General features: G+C 32.8%; 2 protein-coding genes across 2 annotated transcripts; one reads left to right on the top strand and one right to left on the bottom strand.

The window, feature by feature from the left end:
- The first annotated feature begins 571 nt into the window (after positions 1-571).
- LOC148302009 (uncharacterized) lies at positions 572-11,722 on the top strand. Its single transcript, XM_088272292.1, has 3 exons — positions 572-712; positions 9,092-9,235; positions 9,916-11,722. The coding sequence occupies exons 2-3, from the start codon at positions 9,094-9,096 to the stop codon at positions 10,593-10,595; spliced, it is 822 nt and encodes a 273-aa protein (XP_088128418.1). The 5' UTR covers positions 572-712; positions 9,092-9,093; the 3' UTR covers positions 10,596-11,722.
- Positions 11,723-16,630: 4,908 nt separating this feature from the next.
- Positions 16,631-20,538, bottom strand: LOC148302010 (larval cuticle protein 16/17-like). Its single transcript, XM_088272293.1, has 2 exons — positions 20,530-20,538; positions 16,631-16,936 (listed from the first exon to the last, which is right to left on the bottom strand). Exons 1-2 carry the CDS (start codon positions 20,536-20,538, stop codon positions 16,631-16,633), a joined length of 315 nt encoding a protein of 104 aa, XP_088128419.1.
- Between the last annotated feature and the right edge of the window lie 1,148 nt (positions 20,539-21,686).

Below are 21,686 nucleotides of genomic sequence, written 5' to 3' on the forward strand. Positions count from 1 at the left end.
TTAATACAATTTAACCTACCGGTTTCGACAATACCTTGTCATCATCAGGGTTTATTTTAAATCAAAAACATTAAATACTCTCCCCAAAAACTTCCACACACTCCATAAAAAATTTAGGATTTTTATGGAGTGTGTGGAAGTTTTTGGTGAGAGTATTTTAATGTTTTAATGTTTTTTATTTCAAATAAACCCTGATGATGACAAAGTATTGTCGAAACCGGTAGGTTAAATTGTATTAGTAAAAAAAGTGGTTAAAACAAAGTTAATTAATTTTACAAAGTTGGAATAAATGTCTTTAAAATCGTAAGAATTTTCTTTTTTATGATCTCCTAAGACAAACTTTCAAGCTTTATTTTTACATACTAAGTCTGAAAACATGGTAACATGATTTCGAACAAACACCGTAAAACTGTTGAGTTAGGTTGAATTTTGCTCGAGAATCGATGGTTCGAGATCGCCCAGTGCAAAGACAATACATGCAGTGTCTTCCCTCCAAGCAACTAATGGTTCTGCCACGGCTATTAACGTCTAACAAAAAGTGCCGTATAAATAGTTATCACCGTCATCCGTTGTCACATTACCTCGTGCGTTCTTAGATACAGCAGGTGAAAACCTATTGTTCGCAGTGTAAACACAAGTTTTTGAATTTCTCTTCCTTTGAGACATCCTGGATCGTCGTGGGATTTGCTGAAAGGATTGTAGCGCACGTAAGGTAGGTGCCCTTTTAAATAAATTAGTATATATATATATATATATATATATATATATATATATATATATATATATATATATATATATATATATATATATATATATATATATATATATATATATATATATATATATATATATATATATATACCGTAAAGTGGGTATACTTTGCACCATGGGTGATACTTTGCACCACCTTCTGTAAAGAAATTGTAGAGCTGGTCATCTCTGATACATGTCATTTTTCATTCTACTTTCTATTGTTTCTGATAGATGGCACTTCAATCTACTTTTTAGTTTACGGAAGTAACAGTCGGTCGCTATTGCTTCAATGCGTTTTTTCTGTCCGAAACGTAAAGAAAGTTTTCTGTCTGAAAATTGTGTCCGAAAAAATCCAGTGGAATCAGTATACTGAAACTAGTTACAACAAGTGAGTGGTCTCTAAATCGTAGGTAGATAGGCCCTGCTTTTCTCAAATGCTGTATTTTTTAGTTACATTGTCAAGTTTATGTAAAAATAATATTTTTTTAAGAACTGACTTGTATTGACCACATTTGGGGTAACATTGCACCAAGTGCAAAGTATCCACAAAAGGCCATAGTTAATTAATTTGATGAAAAGTCTTAAAACGGCTAATACAACTTGACATGTTTGCTAAATATCTATTGGTTTTGTGTACTTACTTAATTCCTGAAGGTATATTTTTTTCAAAAATGTCAAGAACACACAAACAGCGGCCTTATGCCAGACGATACTGCGATTTTACACCGAAGAGAGTGGAGCAGTGTTTGGAGGCCATTCGAAATGGTACAATCAGTCAAAGAAAGGCTGAAGAAATTTTCAAAATCCACAGAAGGACGATTAACTATAAGCTCAAAGGTCAGCACACAAAACCTGTTGGAAAACCTCCGATATGTGACAAGGGCGAAGAGCAATCCTTCGTAAACTGCATAGGAGACATGAGTGAGTACGGTTTCCCAGTGAGTGTTTTTAACATTCGCTACATTTTGATAGCCTTTTTGGATAGATTTGGCAGAAGAGTACAAATATTAAAGAACAACGTACCAGGCTCTGAATGGATAAGATCATTTTTGCAAAGACATAAAACCTTGACTGTTGCTAAAACTAGTCAGTTGCTTAATCGGTTGCCATTAAAAGCGTATGACGATGACGTGCGCCAGAGTTTTCAACAGTTTTTGGAAGAAAACAGATTCAACCCAAAGAATTCAGTCTTAAAACGCAGGAAAACGATACCGATAGAACCAGGTAAGAGCATTGCTCACGATCCAAATGTCGAAATGAACGTTGACGAGACACAAATGCTACCTGAACCGACTACATCAATGATCCCACCTTCCGCATCGAAACTTCCAGCATATCTAGCATTAACTGATTATAGTTCACACGGAAGCTTTGAGGAAGAGGGAGAAGAACAAAAACGATGACTGAAACCAGTTATCGTATTTGTTCTTCCGTTTCATTAGGACCAGTAAAAAAGAAGGTGGGAAAATATGTCGTATTTCATTATGAAGGAGAAAAATTTCCGGGACAGATTTTGGAAATAAAGAAAGACAGAGCTGTTAAATCCATGCAGGAGAGTCTTAAATCGTGGAAGTGGCCGATGAAGGATGACTTTCTTCAATATTCTTGGAAGGGTGTAGCGGGTTCCATAAAAGAACCGAAAATGCAAAAGAGGTTTCTTTACCGTCCCGGAACTTGACCATATTTAGACCTAATTAAATTTTAATTCCTATTACCTATGTAGTACGATATGTTTTAATATCCACCTTTTATTTTATATAATTTTAAACCTTCAGTATTGAAAAAAAAAACATTTTTGTTAGATTTTTCAATATTTAAAAAAAAAAATTCTATCAAGTGTCTTATTTTTCCAGAATTATACAATATTATAATCTGCATTTAGTGAACTGTGAGCCAAAACCCTTCATAAGGTGCAACAAAACTTGTAGGATAGCCTTTACTTTGCATAAATTTGGATTCTAGTACGAAAAGTGTAGAGAAAATATCATGGTGCAAAGTTGTACTTTACCCCGGGATACTTTGCACCAAAATGTGAATATAAAAAAAAAAAATACAGGCAAAATAGAAAAAAATTTATAAACGTATCAGACATGTTACAGATATATGTGTTATTACATTGCAATAGTTGAAACCTCGGAAAAAGTAAAAAACCTGATCTGAATAGACAATTTTTTGAAAAAATGCAGTATTTTGGTGCAATGTATACCCACTTTACGGTATATATATATATATATATATATATATATATATATATATATATATATATATATATATATATATATATATATATATATATATATATATATATATATATATATATATATATATATATATATATATATATATATATATATATATATATATACAATTAAACCTATTCCCGTATCTCCTCATACATACCCGCAGATAATTCCGACTCCTGACCACATTGAAGTATTTGAAATACTTGATCATGTCAGGTTTTCCTATATTTAAAAATGTTATAAATCTCACTTAATGAATCAATCATATAATTTGAATGGAACAGAGAGCGGCCGATATCAGAAGTCTAGAATTAATTGATTCGGCAGTCACTTTGTGGTAAAATCTATCCATTTTTAATTTAAGTTCTACTACTTGAAAAAAGGGAGTTTCTAAATTGGTTCATTTATATGGAACTTCCAAGAATTTGAGTAGTGTGGTTCTCAATAATGGGTAGAATTGGTGAATGTTACACGTGTGTACAGTGATTACTTAAACCAGCTTATGACGGTCGTCAGCCCCGTTAATGCCCAGACTTCCATATTCTTCTTCATCTTTGATGAGATGTCAAAAAATAATATGAAAAAAACTCCTGTAATTGGAGATAATCCAGATTTTGTGAACAAGTATTTGGACATACTCAAAATGTTGTAAATAAATTATCTGGTCAAATTATAAGCTTAATAATAAAAATGAAAATGGTATTTTCTGGCGTTTCTAATGTGTGTGATTATAATCCAGGATTCGGATCTCACATACCTACTAATATAAGAGTTTCTGCTTAATAAAAAGCTTCTTTACATCTCACCAATAGATGTCTCTAGTGAAGTTCTAGTGATTCAAGAACAAGGTTTCTAAATTGGTTCATATATATGGAACTTCCAAGAATTTGAGTAGTGTGGTTGTCAATAATGGGTAGAATTGGTGAATGTTACACGTGTGTAAAGTGATCACTTAAACCAGCCTATGACGGTCGTCAGCCCCGTAAATGCCCAGACTTCCATATTCTTCTTCATCTTTGATGAGATGTCAAAAATAATATTCTTCATACATGACCGCGGGCCGCAGGTTGGCCACCCTTGATCTAGAGGATGAACGATAAATTCATGGATGCTGGAGAAAGATTCCATGATTCGAAGACATGACCTAGGCGACGTTGTCCATGAAAGAAGGACCTACAACCTGAGGACGAGATGATCCCAACAGTTTACAAAGCTTATAAGTTGAGATGGAGCCAGGAAGAAGATATGTATTGATTGATGATACCTTCATTCATATGGGAGCTCTCGAGCAGAAAACTCTATAAAATGTGTGTAAGATTCATCCCCAATTATTCAACATACTAAGAGAAGCTTTGAAGTCGAAATATTGTGAATTCAAGTATATAATTCGGTGCCTACTTTTAAAAAAATAAAGACATCTGACGAAAACATGTTCCTCGCAAAACATCCCACTTTGAATCATGTAAAGCACCATGATAAAAATAAACTTAAAAGCTCAAAGCGGAAATTCATCTCGTTTTTCTGTCAAACAACAACGGATTCGAACATTCGTCGATTGCTTTCATCTCGCATCGATTCACTTTTCAAACGTTTTGTTAGCATTTATTTTTTGTGAGATTAGGAATGGGAGAGCAAAATTGACAAGATTCTACGCTTTTTTCCTCCCTACATCATACGACGTCTTTGAATATTTATTGTACGTATTTAAGTACAAATGACAATGTATATATACGTGTGTAAGTACCAACTGAAAACATTAAAAGAATCGTTGGTTGTTTATTTTGCAGATTTACCATAATTACAGTGGCGGGCACGGAGGCTTAGATCATAAAAGACAGTAGGAAAAACAACGTTACAATTGTCTTTTTTTAATTTCCAAGTAGGATAAAACAAAGATCCAACCATCTTTTTTCATTTGAAAGTAAAAAAACAATGTTTTAATTGCCTTTTTGTAGTATTTGAAAGTAGGAAAACAAGTTAGAGTTAATTTATTTTTATTTTACTAAAAGTAAGAAAACAATGTTTTAATTTTCTTTTTTTTATTTAAAAATAATAAAAAAAAACAATGTTATAGTAGTCTTATTTGTGTTTGAAAGTAGAAAAAAAAACGGTTCAATTGTTTTTTTCTTCTAAAAGTTGGAAAAACAACGTTTTGACTGTCTTTTTTTTTAAACAGTTGAGTAATACGTTTTTCTGAGTTATAAGATACCCAATACCTTACGTAGTTACTTTGAGCCTACCCCTACGGAGAGGCGGCGTGATGGTTGGGATGAAAAATCCAGTGTTTGATAAAATAAATAATTATCAAATGTTAATAATCCAGTCTTAAGAAAGGTTAAAAACATATGGATATTATATTATACATATTATTTTGAGAAATAAAAAGACTTTGTGTTTTGATCAACTAACATTTTTATTAACCAACTAGTTTCGGCAATAACCTGTTGCCCTCTTCAGGGTTTAATTTACGATTACTAACCCTGAAGAGGGCAACAGGTTGTTGCCGAAACTAGTTGGTTAATAAAAATGTGAGTGGATCAAATACAAAGTCTTTTTAATTCTCAAAATAATATATCAATATGATCCACAAAGTTAATGCTTTCAATATTCAAAACATTATATTATACAAGTTATAATTTTCATTGAGTATTGCTAGGAAGACACTGCTTATCTGCGTTTGTATAATGTACGCCACTGGTAACTGGTATTGCGAACTTCTTTTTTGCCCTTTCAAAAGATCAATTCTCCGAAGCTTCTGTAAAGCTCTTACGTCTCTAAATTTAAGTATTTTATTCATTTCCATCGTTGAAAATACTCGTTTATTATTACAACTTTGGAAAATCGACGATTCAACTTTCAACTTGGCATCTAACGATTCGGTGCTCCCAGATTTATAATAAAGTCTACCATTATATTACGACTCATATTATTTATTTTATATTATTTTTAAACAGTGGGTGTTATCATTAATTATTCTGTTATTTCTTGGCTGATTAGTAATTAAGATACCTTTTTTATCTAAGAAAATTGTTTTATATGATAGCGACTAACAAAAATATCACAAATTTTTTTTTGTACCTCAAATTTGACAGTAGTTGACAGTAGAATGAATTCAGTTGATATGCGATCTCTCAGAAGAATGTGAGGCAAAACTATGTATGACAGATATTCGAATGGTGAAATAAGCAAGGTATGCAAAGCTGAGATAAGCATTGTCGATAAAATTAAGAAAGTTGTGTTGAGATGGTTTGGACACGTAGTCGAATGGTAAGACAAATTTATGGGGCGAATGTAGTTGGGAGAAGAAGCAGAGGAACACCGGGTGAAAATTGGCACGATCGGGTATGCCAAATGATTTAAAGCAGGTCCTAGCAATAATCGGCGGGTATTTTATAAAGAGATGCATGAGTGTGGAAGAGGAACAGTGATATTTAGTACAGTGATAGTTGTCACGCGTATTTTGAATGATTTATTATCTGATGTTAGGAAATCACCTAATAAAAAAGATAATTGCATGTAAAAATAAACACTTAAGCCATTTTTTATCATTTTAATTTCTTTGTTTTTTGTGATCAGCTAGAAAGTGTGCGTCAAAAATTTTAATGTTGGCAAATTCTATAAGTTTATACGATATTATCGTAATGGGTGCAGATTAGGACTCCAAAAATTATTAGGTACATACAGGTGGCGCAATATTAATCACCTTAACGGAAGATGTTATAATTTTTACAAATGGCGTCGCACTCACATTTCACATTTCGCTCACTCCTTTCAACAACGTCATATATCGAAAATCGTAAATTTTCAGCTGTGCATGTTTTCGAAATGCCCAGAAAATCTTCTGTATCCCAGCAAAAGCGGCATATTTTTAACTTAATATTTACCCGCTACAGGGCAGAAAGTGTCGTTTTTGCATTTTGAAGAAAAGGTTTTCACTATTTTACTAAATATTTTTCAAATGAAAAATAAACATTCAGGTTTTTCCGCAAAAGATCTGTTGCACAATAAAAAGTTCAATGGCTTGATATTAATTTTTGTAAATATTTAGTAGATTAATAATAAATGGTCAGCACGCTCGGCTACCGTTCCGGAGGTCCCGGGTTCGATTCCCAAGGGGGGTAAAAATAAATATAAGTAATTTTTTCACTGTAATATTTATTCAATAGTACCATGGACTGGTACCTGAAGCGGAGGGCTGATCACCTTTCCTTTATGTGTAAAACGATCATGATAACACTGCGTTTATAAGACACAGTGCCCTATGCACCATTGGGGTGCGGATAAGGGTTTTATTATTATTTTATTTAGTTAAATAATAATTTTAATATTTATTTAATATTTATTTGATATTTATTTCAACTTTAAAAACGATCTCCTGAAGAATCAAGTTTTTTGATATTTGACGTTGTTGTAAGGAGTGAGCGATATGTGGCAATCGGTCTTAGACATGTCTTGTCTGTATTTGTTTTTCTTTCAGTTTTCATGTGTTATTCATCCAGATTTTTTCTCTAAGCACCTCGATATTCCAGCTCTTTATTGACCTGTCTTAGAATCCCATCCTAGAAGTTTCTAGCACTAATGACGTTAATTATATCGATAATGCTTATCTCGCCCTTGCATGCTCTCATTATTTCCATACTGTAATAACAGATATGTAAGTGAGCTACAAATGCATATTTAATGTAATATGTGATAACGTGATATGTCCGCCTCCGTAGTGTAATGGTCAACACGCTCGGCTACCGTTCTAGAGGTCCCGGGTTCGATTCCCAAGGTGCGTAAAATAAATATAAGTGATTTTTTCATTGTTATATTAATTCAATATTACCATGGAATGGTACCTAAAGCGGAGGGCTGATTACCTTTCCTTCATGTGTAAACGATCAAGATAATTTATCATTAGATTAAAACCAATATTTTTAGCTTTTCCACTTTTTTATTTGACCAGCGACCGGGTTTCGTCGTTACCGACATCATCAAAAAAGTGGAAAAGCTAAAAATATTGGTTTTAATCTAATAATAAATTAAAAATGCAATTCCATCACGAAGTGTCAGTGGATAATATAAATCTATCGATCAAGATAACACTGCGTTTATATGATACAGTGCCCTATGCACCATTGGGGTGCGGATAAGGGTTTATTATTATTATTATTATTATATGATAACTCTTAAACAACATTGTTGCTAACATCATTTTGAGTGTGTCCAAATACTTTTTAACAAATCTGGGTTCTCCAATTAGGAGTTATATTTTTTTTTAAATTACGTTTTAATTAAGTTAAAAAAGAATATGGAAGTCTGGTTTAAGAAGAATAAAAAAGTCTATCAAATTGTTATCTAAAATAAACTTTGAAAGAATGTGGAAATTATTTTCTTTTGACAGTAATGGTGAATGGAACAGAAAAAATGCTAATATTTCTAAATTCGCTCACTCCTTTCAAGAACATCATAAATCAAAATTCCTCAATTTTCAGCTGTGCACATTTTCGGAATGCCCAGAAAATGTACTATATCCCAGAAAAAGCAGCATATTTTTAACTTAATATTTGCCGTTAATGCTTTCAATATTCGAAACATAATATTTACCCGCTACAGGGCAGCAAGTGTTGTTTTTGCATTTTGAATAAAATGTATTGTTTAATTTTTTTTTTAAATGTAATAAATATTTTTCAAATGGAGAAAAAACCTTCACGTTTTACCTAAAAAGATCTGTTGCACAGTAAAAAGTTCAATAAGTGGCTTGATATTTATTTTTAATACATTGTATTATATTTTTGTATTAAACTTTAAAAACGTTCTCCTGAAAAAAAAGTATTTTGATTCATGACGTTCTTGAAAGGAGTGAGCAAATTGTCCTCTGTTTTCCTCTGCTACTATTTCCAACTACATTTGCCTAATAATACGTCACACAGTTCATTCACTATTCCATCCATTCGTCTTCTTATATTCAACGTCGTAATCTTACATTCTTGCGTTAAGGGTCCGCAACGTTAGTATAGTGGCTTATGCGTTTGAATATTTATTATCCAAGACGTTCTGAATAATTTCACATTATTTTTGGTATAATATAAAATGTTCGCATTATTTTCCAGAGATGGCGCCATCTGTGTCAAGTTTCTTGGTGCTAGTAGCAGTGCTGATTCTTGAATCAAATGCTGCTGTGGAGATAACTAATGCTGCATCCGAGAAGTCTTCCAAAGTATCTGCCACCAGTGACCTGAAAACTTCTTCTAGTGGTAAGATTGTAGATGTAGAAGATCAAGACTTTTCCCTTAAAGTGTAGGCAGAAAGGATGAAATGCCACAAACACTCTCCTAGCTTCCTCTTTATCAATATTTCTAGTCATAAATCAAATTTACGACATGACCAGATTTTTGGTTGTTATCGATTTGGTCATGACTAGTCTTTTTGGGTCATTTTCGTCCTGTTCTGTTTTTCATATTTATTGTAGACAGAGAGGATAGAATGCCACACACGTCTGTCCAGACACACTCTCTTAGCTTCCTCTACACCGATACATCTTCTAATATGTACATCAGACTTGTGGCAAGGCAAGATTTTAGTTTCTGATCGATTTGATCATGTCAAGTCTCCTAGGTCATCCTCGTTCTGTTCTGCCACTTTCATGTGTAGGTAGAGAGGATGGAATGCTAAATAAATTTTATTTCTCAATTCTACTACTACTACTTCTACCACAGCAGGGCCACAATTTTCTGTCCTGACACTCTCCACTTCCTTCACATCCATGCATCTAGTCATACATGCCCTCCGACTATTCTAAATCGTCTGTTCCTTAGAAACCTTAGTTTTAATATAACACGAGACATTAGTGTTAAACTTTTTCGTATTGTATTTCTGACATCATTCTGTTCAAAATACATCAAACCACTGTAACGAGTTTTCTTTTCACTTGTAGTGTACACGCCGGCTTCTGTATATGGTGCGCCGGGCACCGGATTCTATCCTAGCACTGGAGTGTACAATGGCTACAGTAACTACAACCCGGGCTATTCCAGCCTCGGTTACTCGGGCCTCGGAGGATACCAGGGCAACACTGGCTACATCGGATCCGGAGGCTACAGTGGAATAGGAACAGGATTCAGCGGAATTGGAACAGGTCACAGCGGCATCGGAACTGGTTACACCGGCTACAGCGGAATTGCCACTGGATATCGAGGACTTGGTGGATACAGCGGAATTGGAACCGGTTATAGTGGCATTGGAAATGGATACAGCGGAATTGGATCAGGTCACAGCGGAATTGGAACTGGATATAGCGGAATTGGAACTGGATACAGCGGAATTGGATCAGGTTACAGCGGCATTGGAACTGGATACAGTGGCGTCGGGGGTGGATATCATAGAGGACATACAACAGGATTTGGAGGGAATGGAGGATACGGTGGATATACGGGAAACGGAGGCCTTTCTTCGTACAGTGGATATAATAACCCCCATTATTCCGGTCAGGGAAACCTCGGGTACGGATACTATAAGGGTGGCGATGGATCCAACTATTACAATCGAGGTTTCGGCGTTTCTGGATACAGCGGAATAACACCAGGATATGTCTCAGGTTACAGAGGGTATTCGTAATCGTACTTACATGACAAATATTCATTATCTGATAAAACTGAGACAAAAGAATTGAGTCAACAACATTCTTATCAAGTATGTCATAAATATGAAATAAAAATTTATTTCATCAATCGATTCGCAAATCACATTGTTATAATATCTACATAATTTTAAATCAAATATTACTTGGTAAATACCACTATTTTATAAAATCTATTGTGATACTTGTATCGATGCATTCCAATCATTTTCAAACACCATCGAATTGGAACGCATTAAAATACAGTCACAAAAGATTTTCAAAAGAAAGAGTGGTATTTATGAAGTTAAATTAGCGTTATTTTTTTACAGTATTTTGAAATTAATTTTAATTTGAACATATGATTTAAGCTTAGTTATATAATAATGTAAATATGTAATTAGTAATTATACGAGTATATATCGTACTTAGTTTCATATAATTCCAACAAGTGATTTTTTTTAAAATTTGTACTGAATTACACGATATATAAAAATTCCTACATATTTACACTTCAATGTAGATAAAAAGAAAATATGGAATCCTGGGTATTAACAGAGGGTTACGATCTGTCATGGGCTGGTTCAAGTGAATGTTCTGAATTAGAATGACATAGTATGGGCACATAGTACCCAGGGAACATGATACTATTTTGAACCAGAAAATCGCCATGGATCTTCCTCGAAAGACATCTAGAGGAAGACCAAAGAACTCTTAGATACTGCAGAAAGGAAACATGATTCGAAAGCATGGCCTAGTTGACATTGCCCTTGACAGAAGGACCTACAACCTGAGGACGAGAGTTGACCAACATTTGGGATGGAGCCAGGAAATAGAAGATATTTCGAATAAACCCTTACTGTATAAGAAAAATAATAAACGAAGCAGTTGTTATTTTGGCTGAAGTAAGAGGTCAGAATCTTAAAACATGACTAGCAATTTTTAATCAATTTAACAGCCGGTGAAATAGTACTTATTTTGTTTAGTAGCATCATTCAAAATTTATTCCTTTCTATCGTGGATTTATGATATTTTCCATAGACCTGTTAACATTCAAAGGCTTTACTAATTTTACGTTTTTACATGAATATTTTGTACCAAATAAATATTTCTTAGAGTAAATAAATTGGTTTTTCTTTTTCCTTAATGTTTTTTGCAGAAACTTTGCGAAACATTTTATGAACTTAGTAAAATTAGCCAACTTTGTTTTTACCACTTTTTTTTATTATTAGTACACTTTAGCCTACCGGTTTCGACAAGAGCCTTGTCATCATCAGGGTTTATTTAATTCTAAAACATTAAAATACTCATAGTTAATTACATTACCTAACCAAGAACTAAATTTTAAGATTTAGTTTTTGGAAGGGAATGTAATTAACTGTGAGTATTTTAATGTATTAGAATAAATTGTTAAAACAAACCCTGATCATGACAAGGTTCTTGAAACCGATAGGTTAAAGTGTACTTATAATAAAAAAAATTTTTTTTTTTAGTTAAACAAAGTTTTAATTTAATAAAATTAGTTTTCTTTTATCGATTTATGTATTCAATGTAATGGAAGAGATATATATATATAAATATATATATATATATATATATATATATATATATATATATATATATATATATATATATATATATATATATATATATATATATATATATATATATATATATATATGTATATATATGTATATATGTATGTAATGGAAGAGATATATATATATATATAAATATATATATATATATATATATATATATATATATATATATATATATATATATATATATAAATATATATATATATATATATATATATATATATATATATATATATATATATATATATATATATATATATATATATATATATATATATATATATATATATATATATATATATATATATATATATATATATATATATATATATATATATATATATATATATATATATATATATATATATATATATATATATATATATATATATATATATATATATATATATATATATATATATATATATATATATATATATATATATATATATATATATATATATATATATATATATATATATATATATATATATATATATATATATATATATATATATATATATATATATATATGTCTGTGTGTGTGTGTGTGTGCATTTACAGTCGAGGTTAAACGTATATTAGTAACTAATATACGTTTATTATAACTAATATACGTTTAACCTCGGCTCGTAACGCATGTCTGTATTGAAAACTATAGTGCATGTTGGTCTTCGGGTCGACCAAAAATCGCACGTGTTAGACATTTTGTGTAGTTTTGAGTGTGTAAATGATGCTATGGTGGTGAAGGGTAGTATTGTTTGCATGCTGTGTTAGTGATTGTCCTGACGAAGAGACGGGTACGTCTCGAAACCGGTAGACGTAAAAATCTCGGTGAGTGGCTATATACTAATTTTATTAACATTTTTGTAAAAAAATAAATAAGTAAAAATGACTAACCACAAAGTAAATGCTTTAAATATTAATAATATTGAGAATATTAAAATATTTTTATTTATTTATTTATTTTCATAATACATAGATACATTCAATATACATATTCATTTCATATACACATTTATTATACGTATTACGGCTCTTTAGGCATGGCCTGTGTTGAGCCGAATACTAACATGGTAATACAAAGTTTATATATATATATTTTTTTAAATTTTTAATATATATATTTTTTTAATGATTAGATTATAAACATAACATACAGGAGATACAAAAATAATTTATAGTTTAAGGTTTTTCAATGTGATAATTACACCTGGACTTTAATTAATTTACTTTCTACCTTGTCCCTTCCAATGTTAAGTAACCATCGACGGACACTGTTCTTAAAGACCTGATCACTCCTGGAAATCTTAATGGTTTCGGGCAGCAAATTAAATATTTTTGGAGCAAGGAATGGTATTTGAATATTTTCTGAATTAAAAAAAAATATAAAATATCCCCATGTTAAACGTCCGCCTCCGTAGTGTGATGGTCAGCGCGCTCGCCTACCGTTCTGGAGGTCCCGGGTTCGATTCCCATAGGGGGGTCTAATAAATATAAGTGATTTTTTTACTCTAATATTTAATCAATATTACCCTGGACTGGTACCTAAAGCGGAGGGCTGATCACATTTCCATCGTGTGTTAACGATCAAGATAACACTGCGTTTATATGATGCAGTGCCCTACGCACCATTGAGGTGCGGATAAGGGTTCGAATGAACGAATGAATGCTAAATGGTAGACGTTTGAATTGTTTTAATATTACCACGAAGAAGCATTGTTTACTGGGTGTCATACAATTTTTCTTTTTATTTTGTCGATAAGGTCACAGTTCAAATAAGGAATTTGCAAATCACATAATAGATACTAATCACTCATTTCACTCTCATAAATTAAAATTATTACACCTTGTTCCATATAAAGGCCAAATTATGAATTATCTTGAAAATTTAGAAATCCAAAAAAAACTAAATTCTAATAATAATTTATTAAATAATTTATTGTTTAAAAATTCTTCACCGTGGCTTTCCATTTTTCCTCTGTTTTCAAACTCCGCCCCTTGACTCACCCTTTCCCTTTACTTTCCCCTCTCCTTATTTATAGAACAATTTTATATTTTATATTTTAGTTACTATACAGACCTGAATGATGGAAGTTTAACTTCTGAAACATGTAGTCTATAATAAAACTCAAGTGGTAAAAAACAAGTGTTTTCTCTAATCATTGTAACATGTCTTACCACAAAGTTAATGCCGAAACAATAAATAAAAGGTCACAGTTCAGTATTTCATTTGTTGAATGGTTGATGATTGTAAGCGTGTTTAGCTACCTTGCTGGAGGTCCCAGGTTCGATTCCCAGCGGGCGGGGGGTGAAAAAAAATATTAGTGGTTTTACACTCTAATATTTATTTAATATTACTCTGGACTGGTCCCTGGAGTGATCACCTTGCCTTTACGTAAGTAACGATCAAGATAACACTTCGTCAATACGTTGCAGGGCCTTAAGCACAATTTGATGCAGATGAGGGTGAGAAGGAGAACATTTTAAAATTTTACACTCTCCGTCTTCTTGTTTAACGTTTAAAAAGAATTTTATACGTTTAAAAAAAAAAGTTACTAAAATTTGTTTTTTTAATTAATATTGTGATGTTTTTTTTTTTTTTTAATTAATTATGGGCTGGATGGTTTCTGCATAACACGGTCTTATTGGTGTACAGTGACATCGAGGCATCGGTGACATTCAAATGTTTCGCTTGTAATAGTTCGTAATGGCTGTTGACAAAATGGATTCGCTAATCGTCGTTTGTGTTCTGCGAGCTTCTTCCTCAATTATACGCTATTATGGTTAGTGCTGGCGGTGATAAATACTCGCATATAGGCACTAAAACGGTTTGCCTCCCATTTAAATACAACACTTATACACCATGACTTGTGTTTTTGGATCATGGTTTAAGGACTAAACTAACTACCATAGATGAAGGAGAAATAAGCTTAATAATAAAAATGAAAATGGTATTTTCTGGCGTTTCTCATGTGTGTGATTATAATCCGGGATTCGGATCTCACATACTAATATAAGAGTTTCTGCTTAATAAAAAGCTTCTTTACATCTCACCAATAGATGTCTCTAGTGAAGTTTTAGTGATTCATGAACAAGGTTTCTAAATTGGTTCATATACATAGAACTTCCAAGAATTTGAGTAGTGTGGTTGTCAATAATGGGTAGAATTGGTGAATGTTACACGTGTGTAAAGTGATCACTCAAACCAGCCTATGACGGTCGTAAGCCCCGTAAATGCCCAGACTTCCATATTCTTCTTCATCTTTGATGAGATGTCAAAAAATAAGATGAAGAAGAATATGGAAGTCTGGGCATTTACGGGGCTTACGACGGTCATACATATGCTGGTTTAAGTGATTCTTTACATACGTGTAATATTCATCAATTCTACCCATGATTGACAACCACACTGCTCCAATTCTTCGAAACAAAGTGCTTGAATTACTAGAATTTCACTAGAGACATCTATTGGTGAGATGAAAGGAGCTTTTTTTTAAAATTATTAATGAAACACTTTTTTTTATTCCACTTCCATCACTGGAAGCTTAACTTCTATCATCAGGTCTGAATAATAACTGATTTATTTTATTATCAGACCTGACGATGAGAGTTTAGCTTTCGAAACTAGTAGTCATTAATAAACTCAAGTGGTATAAAAATTAGTGTTTACTTAATCATTTTAACATGTCTTACCACAAAGTAAATGCCGAAACAATAAATAAAGAGATTTTTTACTGAGCAGAAACTCTTTCATTTGTATGTGAGGTCCGAATATGTCAGTACGTTTTTTATTCATAAGTATCTTAAAATCTGGTGATTCTAAGAGATCTAGGTATTTATACATCATATTATCACACATAGTATATACCCTAGCACATCGTTCCGCAAAGTGTGTGCCGCGGCGCACTGGTGTACCGCGGTGATTAGTTGGTATGCCGCGGAAAAAAGTCTAGTTTTGTGAAAATAACACAATTGCTTCAAATTTTGATTGCCTGTGCTCAGTTAAGTAGGCTCACATTTCGCATTAAACATAATATGTTAAATATGTTACCATTATGTGGTAAATATGCACCTCAGAAACATCTAAATTGGTAGGTGTATCTAGAATACAAAAAGTTTGCGGAATACTGCCCTAGCACACCATTTGGTGACATCTCACTGTCTTATTGTTTGTTTTACTTTATTTTTTAAATGATATCATTATAATATTTGGTTGTGTGAATAGTAAAAGCATTTACGGGGCTGACGGAGGGCGATGGGCTGGTTTAAGTGATCACTTTACACACGTGTAACATTCACCAATTCTACCTATTATTGACAACCACACTACTCAAATTCTCGGAAGAATAGTAAAACATTTTAATTAATATTTCATTCAAGGTTTTTATTATTGTCATACAATGTTAGCGGTGGTCAGAAGCGGATTGGGTTTAGGCAACGACGGATTTGGGCAGATGATCTCCCTCGGCCCGGAAGCCTTTCTCGTCGGCCACGTACTTGGTGCGGTAGAGCTTGCCGTCATCAGAGACGAAGGAGTACTCCCCCTCCTTGACGAGCACGTAGTCCTTGCCGTCCAGCGTGGGCTTGAGGGCGCCGGACTCCGTGAACACGGTCCCGTCCCCGCTGCGGTAGCGCAGGGCGAACTGGCCCGCCTCGTCGCGCACCTCGCTCCTCTCCAACACGGGAACGTGGGCTGCTGAAGCAACACCCAACACCAGCAGAGCGACCAACAAGACCTAGAATTACAATAAATAATACTTTAGTTATAACTTCTTCTCCGTCTTAATCCTCATTGCTGAGGGTTGTGACCCTTGCAGAAGCAATGACTCTTCTCCAGTTATCCCTTGACTGCGCTGCACGTAGCGCTCCAACCACTGAGGTGCCTGCTGCTGCTTTAATTTGATCGGTCCATCGTGTGGGGATCTTCCTCTCCCTCTCTTTCCCTCCAGGCTACCGATCACAACTAGTCGTTCCAGGCTATCCTCGTTGCCACGCGCAACGTGTCCAAAGAACTGGAGAATCCGTCGGGTACAGATATTGGCCAGAGACAAGCCATCCAAGCGTAGTTCCTGGCGATAACTACTAGTTATAACTACCAACGGTATATACGGCTCCGAATGCTGGATGATGTATAGCACCTTCTAGGCAACTAGAATCCGCTGAAATGCGAATGCTCAGATGGTCAGCGAGTGTCCCTTTAGAGACAAAATAAAGAGTTCACGCATTCGTGAAAGCTTGGACGCAAAAAACATTAATAGTAAGGTAGAGGGAAGACAATTGAGATGGTATGTATGGGCATAAAGAACGTAGAGAACCCGAACATGTAGTTAACCAGGCAATAGAAATGGATCTTCCTAGAAACTTATCTAGAATAAAAACCAAGGAGCTCATGGGTGATGCAGAAAGATAACATGATTCGAAGGCATGGCCTAGGTGACGTTATCCAGGATAGAAGGACCTATGACCCGAGGGCAAGAAGAGCTGACCCCAGCAGTCTACAAGAACAATAAGCTGGGTTGTAGCCAGAAAGAAGAATTTATGTTTTGAATATTGAAAGCATTAACTTTGTGTATCTTATTGATACATTATTTTGAGAAATAAAAAGACTGTTTTTTGATCAACTCACTTTTTATTAACCAACTAGTTTCGGCAACAACCTGTTACCCTCTCCGGGGTTTAATTTATGACTATAGTCTAGACTCTAGTCTTAAATTAAACCGTGAAGAGTTGTTGCCGAAACTAGTTGGTTAGTAAAAATGTGAGTGGATAAAAAAAAGTCTTTTTATTTCTCAAAATAATGTATCAATAAGATACACAAAGTTAACGCTTTCTCAAAATAATATAGAAGAAGTTATAGCTACCAACGGTAGCCGACATAGCGCGTGTAGTTGCCAGGAGGAAATGGAAGTGGGCGGGTAATGTATCCAGACGAGATGATGGCAGGTGGGGAAGAAAAATTATGGAGTGGTGACTTATAGTGATGGGGAAATAGAAGGACGCCGAGGCTTCGCAACATTCTCGACTGGACCGGGATGAGAGGAGCGAAGGAGTTGTTCTGGACGTTGTAGGATCTTGAAGCCTTTGCCATAGTGATCTCTAGCGTTGGGGGGACCTGACACGGCACACGAAGAAGAAGAAGTGACGACCGAGAAACGTGGGCCGTCAACCAGCGAGATGGACAGATGACAGTTATAGCAAATGACAGTTATAGCATATTTGTCAACTTACCAATTTCATTTTGTGTGTGTGATGTTTTCAGCTTTCCCAAACAAAAGTGACTGATGCAATTATCTTTTGAAATCTCCGATTTATAGTTCTTTCTTCGACGTTATGAAAACAAGTTATTTTGCAAATTGAAATTTAATTTTATTATTATTGGTCGAACTAACACTCAAGGGCAGACGTTATTGAATTTTAATGAAGTTATTTGCAATTAACAAACACATTTGCTCGAATTCGCAAAACCTGTTAAAAGTTTGACCGTGTAGCAAAATGTGAATATAAAAAAATACACGTGATACAAGTGAAACATACATTTGGACATCTCAACATAGATGAAGAAAAAATGGAAGTCTAGGTATTTATTTATACACGTGCAACTTTCACTATTCTACCCACGGTTGACAACCTCGCCACTCAAATGTTTGGAACTCCCAGATGTACTCCTAGATGATAAACCCTGTAAATACCCAGTCTTCTATGTTCTTCTTCATCTTTGTTTAGATGTCAAAATGTAAAAATAACTCCTATTAGGACATATCCAAAATTTAGTTAACAGGCTTAATTTTTTTCTATCAATCACTGAATTGTCATCATACTATGATATATCAATAAATACATATGTGCACAAATTAATTTCAACAAATGGCGCTGCCATACCGATGGAAATGTTTTGAAGGACAACATTTAAAAAAATATCCTTTGTTGGTATATTAAAAACAAACAAATATAAATATATATATATATATATATATATATTGTATATATATATATATATATATATATATATATATATATATATATATGTATATATATATATATATATATATATATATATATATATATATATATATATATATATATATATATATATATATATATATATATATATATATTGTATATATATATATATATATATATATATATATATATATATATATATATATATATATATATATATATATATATATATATATATATATATATATATAAATATATATATATGTGTGTGTGTGTGTGTATTTATACACAAACACAATTTAAAAGGAAATCTGAGAGCATGTATGACTGTATGTATGGATAAGAAGGAAACTAGGAGTATATGTCAGGAGAGAAAAGTTTGGCGTTCCATCTTCTTCCTACCCCTCAAGTGAAATAGCATGTGTAGTAGTAGAAGTATATATATGTATATACAAATACATACATACATATATATTTAACCTTACAGTTTTCAAATTTCTTAATTCAATTGTAAAAACCCTTACCCAAATTATTCAATTTTATTTGAGTGAAAAGCAATGTCTTAAAAATGAACTCACTAGGGGATCAATAAATTAATTCTGTTTGCCTCAATTCACATCAAATTAAGATCGTTAAATTTTATTGTGTGAACGCTAGATTATTTTACACAGCTTAAAAGCAATAAATTACAAATTATCTTTCTATTTTCGGTTTGTTTTTTAAAAAAAAAAGGAATTTGAATCATAAGAAAAACTATCAAGAAACGTCTTCCTGATATCGCTTATCTTAGACCTATGATCGTAACATCAATTTTCCTAATTTTTATTATAGACTAACTGTATGGCCACTCATTGCTGTGGTCCAGTCTGGTTAAATAAATAAAATAAACATACTTTAATAGACGTATATTGTCACAAAATTTCATATTAAGATTGTTTTTTTAATTAAACACTTGAATATACCAATTTAATGAGTTTTATTTATATAAACGACTCGTTTCGAAAACTTACAGATGTTTTTATCTTCTGGTACAAATTAAAACTAACGAACAAAAAATATATTTAGGGGTATTTATAGGTTAATAAATATAGGGAAGGGAGGGGGGGTTAAGTAATAAGGTTTTTTGTAAAAGGAAACGTTGATAATAATTGTGACGAATTTTGAAACAGTTTATTATTAACTGACGTTTTATCTGAATTCTAATTTTTATGTATTAAAATTTATTTGTATTTGTGTTAGATGAAAACATCTGTAAGTTTTCTAAACTAGTCGTATATTTAAATAAAACTCATTAAAGTGGTACATTCAGTGTTTAATTTTTCATTCCACAAAGTTAATGCCGAATCAATAAATAATTTAATACATACACATTTTTCATCGCCTCTTTAGTCTAGTGTAGTAGATTATCGCATTTGGCTACAATGCTGGAGGTCCCGGGCTCGATTCTATCAAAAATAGTTTTGGCACATATTCATCTGTTCATCTTTACGATATTGAAGAGCTTGTGGAAGGGCACAGTCAATAGCTGACCACCGAAGGGCTTACGGAGTTGCATCGCGTTTCACAGCAAGAAGTTATGGAGAAGAGCTTGTTTAAAGAGGAGGTGGAAGTGGCAGAGCAGCAATCTTCTAGCAGAATGAGAAAAATGCTGAAAGCATGAGAAACTGTTGCATCTCACAATAAAAAGCATCATCATAAAAAGAAGGTGGCTATTTCTCGTAAAAAATATTCGATGATAATTCCAAAACAAATGCCTTTAAGCATCGGCAAAAACAAATGTCTTCAGACAGTTTTCAAGTTTAAAAGGATTAATTCTTTGTCATAAATTAATATTTTTTTTCACGTTTTTTTTTCAAATCCAAATTGTATTCCAAGTCACCCTCCTTAACAATTTTTTTAAATAATTTTATTTTAATAAAAAACTATATTTTAAAAAATTAGTATTCTTTCGGCATGGAACGCATTTTTGTATTTTACATTGATTTAATAATAATACATAATAAAACCCTTATCCGCACCCCAATGGTGCATAGGGCACTGCGTCATATAAACGCAGTGTTATCTTGATCGTTTACACATGAAGGAAAGGTGATCAGCCCTCCGCTCCAGGTACCAGTCCAGGGTAATATTGAATAAATATGACAGTAAAAAATCACTTATATTTATTTTACCCCCCTTGGGAATCGAACCCGGGACCTCCAGAACGGTAGCCAAACGTGCTGACCAATAGAGGCGAAAAAAATGATTTAAATGGAATAAAATGTTTTGCTTAACGAGTAAGATTCTGGAACGAAGTATGCTCGTTATGAGGGGTTCTACTGTATATATAAGTTCCGTCAGCTAAAAATTTTAAAAAATATATGGTACCTACATAATTCAGCTCATAAAATATTAGAGAATAGATGTTAGATAAAATATAATCTGTGACAATAGTGCGATTACATTTATTAATATATTATCAGCAATGTCAAAAAATGAGATATAAATTAATGAGGTTAATATAAGAGTTTCTGCTTAATAAAAAGC

The sequence above is a fragment of the Brachycentrus maculatus genome, unplaced genomic scaffold (genome assembly GCF_059751285.1).
Source record: "Brachycentrus maculatus isolate JH-2025_06_01 unplaced genomic scaffold, ASM5975128v1 h1tg000492l, whole genome shotgun sequence".
NCBI lineage: Eukaryota > Metazoa > Arthropoda > Insecta > Trichoptera > Brachycentridae > Brachycentrus > Brachycentrus maculatus.

Coding starts and splice junctions, on each gene's coding strand:
- LOC148302009 (XM_088272292.1), top strand. CDS start 9,094: ATGGCGCCATCTGTGTCAAGTTTCTTGGTGCTAGTAGCAGTGCTGATT. Junction 9,236..9,915: donor CCTGAAAACTTCTTCTAGTG/GTAAGATTGTAG, acceptor TTTCACTTGTAG/TGTACACGCCGGCTTCTGTA.